General features: G+C 36.9%; 1 protein-coding gene across 6 annotated transcripts in view; it reads right to left on the bottom strand.

Annotated features, from left to right (window-relative positions):
• The window catches only part of RERE (arginine-glutamic acid dipeptide repeats), a 405,018-nt gene that overhangs the window by 214,880 nt on the left and 176,431 nt on the right, over positions 1-13,707 (bottom strand). For 5 of the 6 annotated variants that reach the window (XM_012791485.3, XM_012791482.3, XM_075993744.1 and 2 more), the window contains one exon: positions 7,368-7,493. The exons of the other annotated variant lie outside the window; for it this stretch is intronic. In XM_012791485.3, the coding sequence (XP_012646939.2) occupies positions 7,368-7,493 (126 nt within the window). The remainder of the gene's footprint in view (positions 1-7,367; positions 7,494-13,707) is intronic. 6 annotated transcript variants of the gene reach the window in all.

The following is a 13,707-nucleotide window of genomic DNA, read 5'->3' on the forward strand; positions in this document are numbered from 1 at the left end:
ACAATTTCTGTGTTACTTTAATTTTCTAGGAGCCTTAAAAAAATGTGTGGGTAGGCTGTTAGACCTCTGAGAAGTCCTTACAATGCAAACTGGAAAAGATGGGATGGCTCCCGGGTTTGGAGGCTGTGATCAGACCGATCGCAAACGATAAGAAAAGGCTAAGAGCTGAGCTTGCCCTCCCACCTTCTTCAACATCTCTCATTGAGGGAAGAAGCAAGGAACTGACCCAGACCTGAGGTCTGAGCTTTGGTTGTTTCTGAAATTATTCAGACCAGATCACTAGGCTAGAAATGAGAGGATTTCAGGATGGGTACTCATTTTAGGAATAAAGATCGCCGGGCTCTTGGCGCTCGCAGCTCTTGCTCCAGGACGCAGCCAAGGTCTAGTTTTGTCTAGTTGGTCTAGTCTAGTCACCAGGGCTACAGTGCAGTGGTATCATCATAGCTCACTACATCCTCAAACTCCTGGGCTCAAGCAATCCTCTCGCCTCAGCCTCCCAAGTAGCTGGGACTATAGGCACGTGTCACCACGCCCCGCTAATTTTTCTATTTTTTTGTAGAGACAGGGTCTTGCTCTTATTCAAGCTGGTCTCGAACTCCTGGCCTGCCAAAGTGCTAGCATTACCGGTGTGAGCCACCACACCTGGACAAGCTACATTTCTAATAAAATTTCTATTTTCAAGATTTAAGAGTTCTACCCACTTTTACATCTACCTGATGTCACCTTGAAAATTTCAAGACAGATTCTAAATTTTAAAAATTTCCCAATCTATATCCAGGAAATTAAGGGAAAGGAAAGAAAGCTATAACTGAAATTTACTCATGGGTAGAAGTACTAATATACATACTTTCAAAAATCACCAAGGACTAAATATTCAGGATACTCTAGAGAAAATTAAATCTTTAAGCAGTTTCAATCTCTTTCCACAAATGCTTTGATTACTTTAGCCATCAAGCTTTAATCAAGTTGGTAAGTCTTTTTCCTTCCATCATGAGAATTTCAATGGGATAAGAAGGGATAAGCCAAAAGGTGGGAGGAATAGAGTAATGTTAAATCTGTCAAAAAGATGGAAATATACAAATTTCTATCCCTTTTATACAACAACACATCCTGAAAATGGGTTGCCAGTTCCTAAAAATGGACACAAAAGCTATGCACAGACTGAAAACCTAAGATTTTCTATTCTTAGATTTTTATTTAGAGAATACATTTTGGGATAAAGGGAAAAAATACATTCATTTTAGGGTGGGGCAAATACCTGATATTCAGCTGGATTGTCCAACATGAGATCAAAGATAGAGCAGAAAATGTCAACTTTCAGACATGAGGCATAATAATTTCTGCACACTTTGAAAAAAGATTAAATTTAGGTGTGTCACTTAAAACTTCATTCTTCAGAAAAATCTGGTATCCTCGGGAAAGAGTGCCATCCCCTCTTCCATTGAAGGCCTTGATATGGATATAAGATATTGCCATTAAAAATACTGAGATATCCTAAAATGAAAGTTAATGCTAAAGACAAAGGCAGGCTAAATAAAATTGTAGGCTTAATTCTGTGGTCTAAAATGCCTTTGGTGCTCTACTGGTAAAACTAATTCTGGAGAACTTGTAAAGCCTGGAAGCTCCACATATTTATTTAGTTATTTTTCAATGTAACAGTACAAAACACCCCAAATAAAGCAGGGCTGAAAGACCTAAGGGTGCCTGTAAGTAAAAAGAAGCAATGCACTATCCCTGAAAGAATAGGAAGCCCAATAAAACTTGCAAAGGATCATCAAATCTAAAATGTATCTATGATAACAAAAAGCCTGCTTAAATCGTAGGCAGTTATAAAAGCATATGGTTATTGAAATCTGTGTTCTGAAAATATGGCTTGATGCATCGTTTTGGAAAAAAGGAGATGAATATGATGAAAAGATAGCCTTAAGACCAAATTATCTGACAAGTAGCATTTATGGCAAAGCAGGGCATAAAAACTGCTCCAGGTGAAAGGAATTGATCTGAAAGCAAGGGTCCATGTTCTCTGACACTGATATCAGATGGCCTTTACATTATAGGTCAATCAAGTGTTTTAAGAACTTTTACAATTTGTGAATTAAAATTCGACGGCTAGTAATCACCCTTCATTTAGGTTAGCTGGATTAATCCCAGCATTTGAATCAGCAATTCTTCTAAAATTCCAGTCATTTTAACACCTTTCATTACAGTCAAATATAAAAGGTAGACTCTCTTATGATCTTTCTAAATAGTTATTTCTGGCATACTTAATACCAAGTGGAGAAGCCACAATAAGTAAAAGCAATATAACCTCAAAAACTTTTGCACAGCTATACAAGAAACCAGATTAGAGTTCTCCCTAAGCAACAAGTAGATAAATACAATCAGCTTCACTTCTAAAATGGTATTTCATAACACATTTTCATTTTTAATTATTAAATGATACCAAAGTCTCAAGTATGAAAAGTACTAGTGTTAAAAATGATACTAAACTAACAATAAATGCCTTACTTGTACAAAAAAATTATACTGTCTTAACACTGATTTGACATGTAGTCACAATCACTTAAACTAGATATTAAGCAAAGCATTTTGGGCCCTTAAGGCAGTAAATGGTGTGCTGCACAAACAATTTTAAGACTATATCTTATGGGTCAAGGAAGGTTGCATGGAGCAGTGGAAAGACACCAACCTAAGACACACGAGACGAGGCTTCAGGCCTAAGCAGCCCCTATTAAACATGGACTTGCACAGAGTGAATCCTGCCAATGTGCACTGGCTTCCTACCCCGTAACTGAAGCAGAATGGTCTAGATGGTGGAGTGGATTTACTCCGAGAAATATGCAAAGCCCAAATTAATAAATTCAAAGTTTTACCTGAATCCCTCCCCATCACTAAAAGAGCAAGTATTTACAAACTATTTTTCAAATATATATAGATGCTATTAAGATGAATGAAAAGGTAAGTCATAATAGCTGTGGGTTATGCATTTTTTGAAACAAAAGAACACTAAAGATATAACCACTACCACTGCTAACAGGAAAACAAAATTTGTTAACACTTAAAAAGGGTTTTCACACCATACTACTAATAGCATTGCCCATTTGTTCAGCGTAAGGGCCAGCCTGTGTAACTCTCGGTGGCAGAAGCCATCTTCTCTTCCAAGTGAATGAACCACATGTTAGCTCAAACTCTCTAGTAAAGTAGCAGTGAAGGTGGGCATCATGGCAGGGATGGCCCAGGAATCACAGAAGTCAACTATGAGGACAAGGAAGAGGATGCAGGCTAGGGTGAGTTTCCCAGATGTAAGCCTCAGTCCTGTCACTCACTAAAGGCAAAATTTTTATGCAAATGTGAACCTAAAGTTTTCTTGTCTGGCAAATGAAATACACATCGCAGAATGCGTAGAGATTAAATAGGTTACACTATGTGAAAAAGAAAGTAGTGTCTTGGCACAAAGTAAATGCTCAATGTTAGTTTACCTCCTTAACAAACAGCAAGCTGATATGAGGTGTTTTTTTTTTTTTTGAGACAGAGTCTCACTTTCTTGCCTAGGCTAGAGTGAGTGCCATGGCGTCAGCCTAGCTCACAGCAACCTCAAACTCCTGGCTCAAGCAATCCTCCTGCCTCAGCTTCCCAAGTAGCTGGGACTACAGGCCTGCGCCACCATGCCCGGCTAATTTTTTCTATATATATTAGTTGGCCAATTAATTTCTTTCTATTTATAGTAGAGACGGGGTCTCGCTCTTGCTCAGGCTGGTTTCGAACTCCTGACCTCGAACAATCCGCCCGCCTCAGCCTCCCAGAGAGCTAGGATTACAGGCGTGAGCCACCGCGCCCGGCTGATATGAGGTTTTAAATGACCCACTGCAGAACCTTTACAGAGCAGCAGTTTTTAATCTTAATTTTAAAATTATTTTCATTACCTTAGGAATCTAAGGAATCTGATAAGCATTCAAAGTCAAAACTTATAGATACTCTTTCCAAAAAAATGCACATACATATAAGACTTTGCAAGCAATTTCAGGAAGTTCACAGACCCTTTTAAACTCAAAGAGGCCAACCAGAGGCATATGGCCCTCAGATTACGAATGTCTAGAAAACTACTTAAGTTAAAACTAGAATTTGTATAAATCAAAAGTGTTATGTGATAATAGATAATGCTTAATGTATGCTTGTTATGTGCTAAGGAATCTAATTAATTTAATTTTTACAACATCCATATGATGTAGATAACAGCATTATATCCATAAGTGGTAAAACTAAGGGTTAAAAAGATTAATGTGTCCTGTGTTACAAAGAAACATGTCAAGAGTAAAAAATGTTCCCTAAAGGAAAATGTACCAAAAACAAAAATAACAGTAAAAAAATAATGATAACTGAAATAAAATAGCTCAAACCACTATTATAGTACTGCCTTAATTATGTGTGTTGGCCATTCAACAGAGGTCAAACAAACTAAAAGATATGGCTACAAAGAATAAAAACACTAAATAACTAAGAACTTACTAGCTAGGCCGTGATCTCCGAGTGAGGAAGATGATGGTGCAGACAACAAGAACCTTGGCCTGCACAGCCACATCCATAACAATGAAAATAAACGTGCATTTTAAGTACCCTTGAAAAGTTGCACCTTTTCTACTTTAGCTAGAGACTTCCTCATGCTGCCATATAGCTTCTACTTAAATCATCTGGGGGTAGAATCCTCTCTGACCAGTCTAGGGAGGATCTGGACAATGTTATCTTTGCCTTCTTACCTCCTCCACTACTCCCCTGCACCCCTGCCACCAGTGAACACAGTACTTTTTGCTAGAAAACATCCAAGTTAACACATTCTCAGTAATAAGTCAAAATGTTGTCTCTCCCACACAAATACAAAAATGAACAGATAAGTTAAACATTTATAAAATTAAATCTGATGAGTTTATTCCCTCATTACCATAGAAATACATATCACATATACCTGAATATGCAAAAAAAAGTTAAATTATGATGCAATCAATGCTATCCTATAAAAACTAAATTAACAAAAATAGTCTATTAGGGAAGACATCTGGTGTATCATGGCAAGAAATGTTAATGATATTGTCTGCAACCCTGTAATCAATTTTTTCTCCCAGCAGCTCTCTCATTACACTGTATTAGATCTGTGTGCCTGCAGAATTTATGAGAGCTCCACACATGGGGGTGAGTTTTGCCAACTGGATCCAATTCAGATCCAGCTCAAATGACTTTGGCAGCATGAAGCATCATTAAGGAACAATCAATACAGTTAGCTTTATGCAGCATCATCTTGACTCGAAGATTTATCATCTTACTGCAAAATCTTCTCAAACCTACATATAATGCATCTGAGTACTCCACCAATCATGAACTTATTTAAATCCTTGGTGGAAACAAATACTTTTATTGCCAAAAAAATAAATACTAGTCATCAACTAATTCCAAAATAAAAAGTTTACTAAAAATCAATGTTATTATCGGCAAAATTTATAATCCATTCAGCAGATCCTGGTTAGTGACTATGGCAGTAAATAAAATAGTCTAACAATGACATCCACATTGATTAGAGAATAAAACAAGAAAATATCAGCCTGAAAGATAAAACCCATTTCTTGGCTACATATGGAAACACGATAGTAACTGGAAGTAGGCAGTCAAATTGGGAGTCTACTAATTTGTCCCTTAAGATGTCAGTATATCTCTCCAGGGATTAAAACCAGGCTTTTATCCACTACATTGGGTTCCCTCCACTGTGAATGGCTATTATTTCAAGAATTCCAAGGCTTCCATAATGTGAACTCTTTTTTGATCTAATTATGAAGTAATTATACAAGCAACTATATAAATATCCTATTGTTATTGTGACAGTTACTCCTGATTTTGTTACAATTACTAATATCCCATGGTCCTTTTCATCTTACCCAAGAATGACAGCCCTAACCTCCTGATTGGAACTTCCACCATCTTTCTCCATTGCACACTGCACACTGCTGCCCAATCTTCTTAAGCAGTGGTTTGCAAGTTGGCTTGCCTGGAATAAAACAGCCTGCAAAAGCCCTCTACTGCCTATCACATAAAATCTTAACTTGTCTAACCTTGAAGGCCATTTATGGTTCCATTGTATATCTCCACCTCTGCCTCCCGAAACCCACTAACCTGTGCTCTTCAGTGATGTCCTGTGGGTCATCTTGTCACGACTCCCAGACTCGCCAGGCTCATTGCCTATGTTGCTTATGAAGGTAGGTTGACAAGGCTCCACCACTCTGTCTATGCATACCTTACTGATATGTCAAAAACATACCCCGTTCCTCAAAACTTAGCTACCTTAGCTACTTAGCTACCACAGAACTTCCCTGAGTGCTACAGCCCATTTGGAGCACTCTCTTTTCCTGGTCCCAAGATATTAATATTTTACACTGCAACTGAACAATTCATCATCTATTGACAGCATCTTTATTGTGTGTAAGAGAGATAGCTATTCTCTTGTAGTATTTCCTAATTCAGTATGAATTGGAGCCCCACAATCACTTCTTTACACTGATTTTAGTAACTAAAATTACACTTCCTTAGTGACTAACAGAAGTCTTGGGTACCCAGTAGTCATTCACAACAATAAATACCTGTCTTTCAGAAAATGTTACCATTATCCTCCTAAAGGAAGGAAAAGGAAGACAAACATGTACTTTCAGAAAGGGGGAGATATGCTACACAGAAATAACTCTTACAGATCATCAACATAGGGCCCCTGTGTTCTAAGGGGTAAAGCACTACAGTCACTTCATCTAGCTGCCTCTCAGACATCCCACATCTCCACCAGGTAACAGAGGAATCACCAGGGTGGAGCTGTGAAAAGTATAGCTACACCCCAAACCAAGCCTTTTGAAGTGCTTATTCTGTATCTAGTGTTGCAGAAACGCCTCACTATTTCTGAGCAATATTCTACAAAATATCACCTGAGAGGACAGCAACCAAAATAGTTTATACTGGTGGGCCACGAGTCCCAATGAGCCTGGGGAAATGCACATTCCACAATCGGACTCAAACTTACCCCCTTTAATCCCCATTTCAGTTGCCAACATCCATACTCGCTGCTGATTGCCAGCTCCTGCTCCTTGCAGCAGCCCAGCATGCTCTCTGCTGGTGCCAAAATACCCTTCCACCAAACCCCGCTAACCTCTGGAACTGTCCTAGAGGGGTAAGGCAAGTCCCGTATTTGGCTTCCTCTGTGCATGTACTTGTTACTCCTTTAAAAACACATATAATACAGCACATTTTTAAAGGGGCTCTGGGGAGGGAGGTAATATTCCTATTTTATACCCTATGGGATATAAAATACTGATAGCTTTTAAAAACGGGATTCTCCTTACCCCTACAGGCCCTCTCCCGGCTTCAGAAAGATGTTGTGGTGGCTGTGATGCCACCGGCAGAGAGCATGCTGGGGGGTCACACAAAGCAGGAGTTGGAGATCTGCAACAGGCCTGGGAGTTGTGGACCTAAAAAAGAAAACAGTTTTAAGTTAACATGCCCAATGCCTCTTCATACCCTGGTTATTAGGGGCACTCAGCACACAAGCAGGTATCTGCAAAAATCCTTTAGCAGATGGCCTCTGAACTCAGAAAATTTGTTCTACCACTAAAGTTAACCTTTCTGCATTAATCAAAGCTGTTTCCTTATTTCAGTTTTAGCAAACTAATCCTTCTGGCTCCACACTTTCATCTGAGTCCTGTCATAAAGCAGTATGGTGTGTGCCCCTCAAAATAACCAAGTTAAGATATGACACAGTGCCAAAGCACAGTTAACATTGGCATGCTTTGCTTATAATAACAACAAATACTCAATGGTGTCATATAAACACAATAGTAAAATGAACCACAAGTGGACAAACTGAGCTTTCAGAAGAGTTTCTAATGAGAGATACCAGAGACATAAGACATGTACTTAATAAGGAAACAGTCAAGGCATTAGGGTGGCCAAGAGAAAGACCCTGCCATTTTCTCAATGTTCAAGTTTAATTTTGTAAAGGTGAAGGCAAGGAAAATAGACAAAGGCCTAAGAACAGAAGAAAAAAAGATAGCATTCAAATAAGTATAATTTTTTTCAAAATGTCCACTAGGTAAGTATAATGAACAGGCACAAAGCATAAAGTTCAAGAGAGATATTATTTCTTTTTATAGGCAAAACCAGTTTAGTATAAATGGCTTTTTTAAAAATTAACTTTGAAAACATTTGAAACCAACAAAAAAAAAAGACTGAAGAGCAACTTCTGAAAGCCAGCACAGTCCTTACAAGCACCAAAAACGATGCCTCAAATAATAGTTTGAATATGTTCCCTTTCAAATATTTTAGAGAGCACATAATATTTTTTAAAAACTAACCAATTCAATGTCCTGTGGTTTTAAATGAACTAAAAAAATCCACAAAATAGAAATACTTATATAAGAACCTCTGTTCTTAAAATTGTTTTAAAATTACAGATAAACTTTTTAATATTAAATCATTATTAGAGTGCCCTGTTACATATAATTCCCTTTGAGAAGCAAAGAATCACTCCCTAACAACTTTCAGGAAACCAAGATTTTAATACTTCCTACTTATTTTTGAAGATCTCTTTTAAAAGACAAATACCAGGAAAAAAGGGCTAATAATAGGAATGTTTTTCTTGTGATCATTTTCTTTTCTTTTCTTTCTCAAAAGATTACTATCCAGAGTATATTCTGGGCTCTACACAGTACACTTTCTGTGCAGTCAGTCTCTGATATCCAAGGACTCAGTGACAATATAGAAATCAAGCATTAGTAGTCATAACCTTCTCACCACACACCTTTCTCCTTGCCCTACCAGCACTACAAATTCCGAATCAAAGATTCAATTGTGCACTTGAATGCACAGTATATTCAATACTTTTGTCATAAGCATCAAAATAAAAATGGATTTCTGGTTAATCTCTTACACTAAGAATTCAATTAACCAGACCACTCAAATGCTTATTCATTCAAATTAATGGTTTTAAATTAAAAAAAAAAAAACACCTAGGAAAAGCATTTCTAAGCACTTGGCATTATTTTAAATATGTAAATAGTTCAAGTAAATATTAAAACATTTTAAGCATTTAAAAAAGCATTTTTTTCAAAGCATATCATTGTTCTTACATACAAAAATCAGAATCAATATTATCTCAGTTTCCCTAATTTTTTTCAGTACTTCTAATAGCTTTTTCTTGGACTACTGAGTTGATTCTTAATATAAATATCTACATATACATAGGAATACAATTTTCCAGTTCTAAAGAATCAACAAGACTTTACCAATATTCTTGCACAGCAGATCTCTGCAAATATCAGATTGTCTCAAACTTTCTTAAGCTCCTTAAAAAAAGGATTAGAATACCTAGAGTTTTCTGCACTGAAAAAATTTCACATATAGATAACAAGTTCAGTAAATGACATTTTAAGAAATATTTTATAGAAATGCATACAATTAAACAAAATTTTTGCAATGGTTCCTTAAGTAGAGTCCTAAAGCCCAATTAAATTAGAAGAAAATGAATTATCCGACCTCACAGCAATCATGAACAATTAAAACTTAAAATCCCAAGTAGTCTACCCTGACCTTCAGCCATGAGTAAAAATAGACTGCTAAGAAGCCAAATAAATGGGCCCAATAAGATGCTCGGACAGTATTTGTTCCCGAGGCTTCATTTTGACTTCTACTTATGTGAACACTACTCTGTCTGTTCATAAGTTGACATCCACAGATTGCATAAAGCATGTGGTGGCTCAAGAAAACCTTCAACATCATTGCTCTATAATTTGGGGGCAGGGGAGTTGGGTATACATATCCAACAACCACCTCCTCTATGTCTATCAACCTTAGGGCTAAGGAATTTCATCCTACTTCTTGCCTCTTAAAGGATTAAATAAAATTATAAATTTCAAATTTATATGTGAAAAGGCCATTTAGTCCTTGTATATGATAGCTATATACTGAAACCACTTCATAACAAACTTTAAGGTTTTTACTTCATTATCCAACACTCCACACAAGTTACAAAGGTATAATTAGGTGGTGCTGACCTTTTTATAGGGCATAAACCAAGGGGGGAAAGAGGAGAAGGAACTATAGAAAGAAATACTCAGTTCTGCAGGCCTAACTTGAGGGACTGCTAAAAACAAAAACAGAAAAACAATCGCTGTTTCATGTAGAAACAAATTATACCATAAGGCATTTTTCATAACAGTCGCCCTTTTCTGAGATGTTCATATATATACTAAGCCCTCATTTATCCTTACTAAAAGTCAGTCATAGAGAAAATTCAAAATAGAATAGAAACAAAAGATGTTATGACTTTGGCTACATTCATTTAAACTCCTTATTTCAATACATACTGCAGTCTAATCAAACATAAGTGAGCAGACTTAGTTTGTAGTTAATGTATACAACATATCAAACTAGTATTAAGGTTTTTAAAAAACAAATCCAGTGTATTTTCTCCAATGAAATGTTATGTCACTCAATATTCAATATATATTTACTGTGGACATTACAGTCAGGCAATGTGTTAAGCATGCAGTATACAGCAGTGAACAAAACAGACATCAAGTCTGTCCTCACAAAGCAAAAACCTAGCATGTCAACTAAATAACATCACGATCGTTGTCACTCTATAAGGCAGTAGACACTTTATTGGCTTGACCTTTTAATCTAGGTGCTTTATATCCCAACTTCACAGGTAAACAAAGAAAAGTTAAGAGGGTTAAGTGTCTTGCCCAACATCATGAAAGATAGCAACTGGTGAACTGACAATGTGAATGAACTCAGACAACCTGAAAAAAGTGTAAGCTCTCAACTTGTGCAATCTACCACCCCTCATCTAAATCCCAGAATAACATAACCCATATTCTAAATAGCCATGTTCAAATTACATGGATTTCCTGCCCACCTCCCACAAAAAAAAGGGGCTCTAGTACAAGATTTACCTACTATTAAATGAATACCAATTTCCTGAATGTTCATACACCATATATTCTGTGCTAAGTGGTCACAATAGCCAAGCTGGGATTAAAACATTTTGGTGTATAAGCACAAATTTGATAATGAAGTCATTGTGTGTACACATGAATACATGCACAGAGTGCATGTTAATGAAGTCTCTTCATGACTGTATCTTCCAGCATTACCTATATTTCTGACAAAAAACCAAGAAGATATAATTACTCATCTTCAATAAATTTTCATTATAAAGAAGGAAAAATAGCTTCTTGTTGCTTTTAATCCACTTCTAAGAAACCAAATTTGGTAGAGAGGGTAAAACTTCAATGGTAAGTAGAACTTAAGCAGAAGTTAAATTCTCTGCAGCCTTCTCTTCTGCTGTGCTGTCAGGGAAGGCATAAATAAAGGTTGATGGGTAGCAATCAGTTTTTGAAGTAGGGTTATGAGTACAGACCAGAGATCAGAGAGAAATTCCAAATGTCTTTGTTACAGCTGCTCACACTTGGCAATGAAATAATGAGAGGGATATGGTATTAAATCATGAATAATTTGGCCTCCACATTCACAGCAGTAATGGAGATGCGCCTTCTCCAAGGTAACTAGTGGTATGCAGTAGTATTCCACATTCACAATCAGCACTTAGAATGTATGCTGCTAGGGGCATAAATGATAGAATAGCATTCTCATCCATGCAAAGGGGTAACAATACATGAAGTCCAACTAATAGTCAACTAGAAGCAACATAACAACCCTAATAACATATCACCAACTCCAAGGAATCTCTATACCAGGTTTAATTTTAAGGACAATTTTCCCGAGTTAAAAAAAACAATTAAGGAACCAAATTGAATCAATGATATTAACCCAAAATGGTACTCATAATAGCTACATATACTACCTGGAAACTCATTGGGTGTAAGTAACAGCTGAAACATCTACAATTATAAATCTAGGAAACCAAAAGCATGTTTTCTTCTATCATATGAATGACAGCAGCTCAGAAATCCACAAAGAATTTCCATGTAGAATATTAAAGGAATGGCTTCAATTACTAATCTGTAAATAAAAAATTAGGTAGGGATTACTACAAGGAACTCCTTGGTGTTATACTGAATGAAAATTACTAATATCTCAGTGATCTTGTTAGCATTCTCAGAGTCTATGATTATTTTTAGATAGCAAATTATCTCTATTATGCTTCTTAATGCCTGGGTTTCTACAAAAAAATGAAATGTTATTGTTTGTAGTAAAAGAAAGAAATCTTCCTTTTAGAACAAAAAGTAAATGGCTTTCTCCTCATTGATTCTACTAAGAATGTTCTCCATAGAAGATTGACACCTAATACCACAAGTTGTCTCTGCAATTAGAATCTAAGATCACTGAGGGAAGGAAAAATCTTTTACACTTCTTCAGTCCTCTTTATGGTACTGAGTTCACCAAAGAACACAAAGTAGGCTTTCAATAAATGCTTGCATGAGGCATTGTTTATAGCCCAAAACATTCCTAATTGCACTCTGTAACATAATGCTCCTTTGTGATACTAACTCATTCAGGAACAAAACTCTCAAAGCAAACTAAGTCACACAGTGACCTATAAAAGCCATAGGAGGGCAGCAGAAGAAAGGATTGAATTTGTTATACTAGGCCCTTTCAGGTGCAATTACTGAGATCCACTCAAGGTAGCCCAAGGAAAAATGCCTTTAACTCGGAGGAAAAAACAGTGGGAGGAGTATCAGCGCAGGCCTCAGAAGGGTAGAGAACACACTGCTAGAGCACTCTCACTTCCTTTGGGTCGGTCTGCTGCTCTTCCCACAGCTATACCAGTCCTCTGCCTTTCCTGATTTCCTACCCTAGCACGTCATCTTGCCTATGCCTGCCCCAACCTCCTTCTCTACATTAAGGCAATCCTTAATTTATCCTTCCAGCTTTGCCCCTCTGCTAACTGCCTTCAGTCACTCAGTTTCCCAACTCTAAATTCTACAAAAGAAATTTGGCTCAATTAATCTTTTCAGGCCTGGCCATAAGGATCATAAATTGCCATTCCATATTACTATGTTTTCAAAGAGCTAAATAAAGATTTTGCCAGCTATTTTATTATTTAGTTCAGGATTCTATGGTGCAAAGCTACCTTATTTAATTGATGATCCTTCTTTCTCCTCCTCCTAAGCATATGTTGTCCATAATTCCACATTACCTATCTTCTGATCCCCTGCTTTTGACTGCTTTTTACATAGATACTTACTTTGGTCAATGTATTCAAACAAAACTAGATCTCGCACGTTATAAATAAGCTCAATCAAATGAATACTTCCTAAGAGAATGAAAGCTTCCTAAAAGAACACATAATTCACTTCCCTTGAAAATGCTACCCTCAAAATTTTCAACTCAATTAGGAACTTAATTACTTTGTACTATCATAACCTTCACCTACCTCTGTGAAAGTGTGGGTTCTAAATTTATCTACCAGTGTAGGATGGTGGGGTCCATATGTGTTTTGATTGTTATGTATTAATAAAACAGGGGCCATGGATCCTATCCCATAAACAACATGACATATCATCTAAACCTGGACATTTCTGAGAGTGAAAGGGCAGACTGTTGAATAGTTTGGTGGGATAACAGACACAGACCAGGACATAGAAGCAGCTATGTTCTATACCACGGACCCAGATTCTAGAGGAATATAGTAGCAGACCCTAGAAGACAACCCAAGTCCCC

This window comes from Microcebus murinus, chromosome 2 (assembly GCF_040939455.1).
Source record: "Microcebus murinus isolate Inina chromosome 2, M.murinus_Inina_mat1.0, whole genome shotgun sequence".
NCBI classification, from domain to species: domain Eukaryota; kingdom Metazoa; phylum Chordata; class Mammalia; order Primates; family Cheirogaleidae; genus Microcebus; species Microcebus murinus.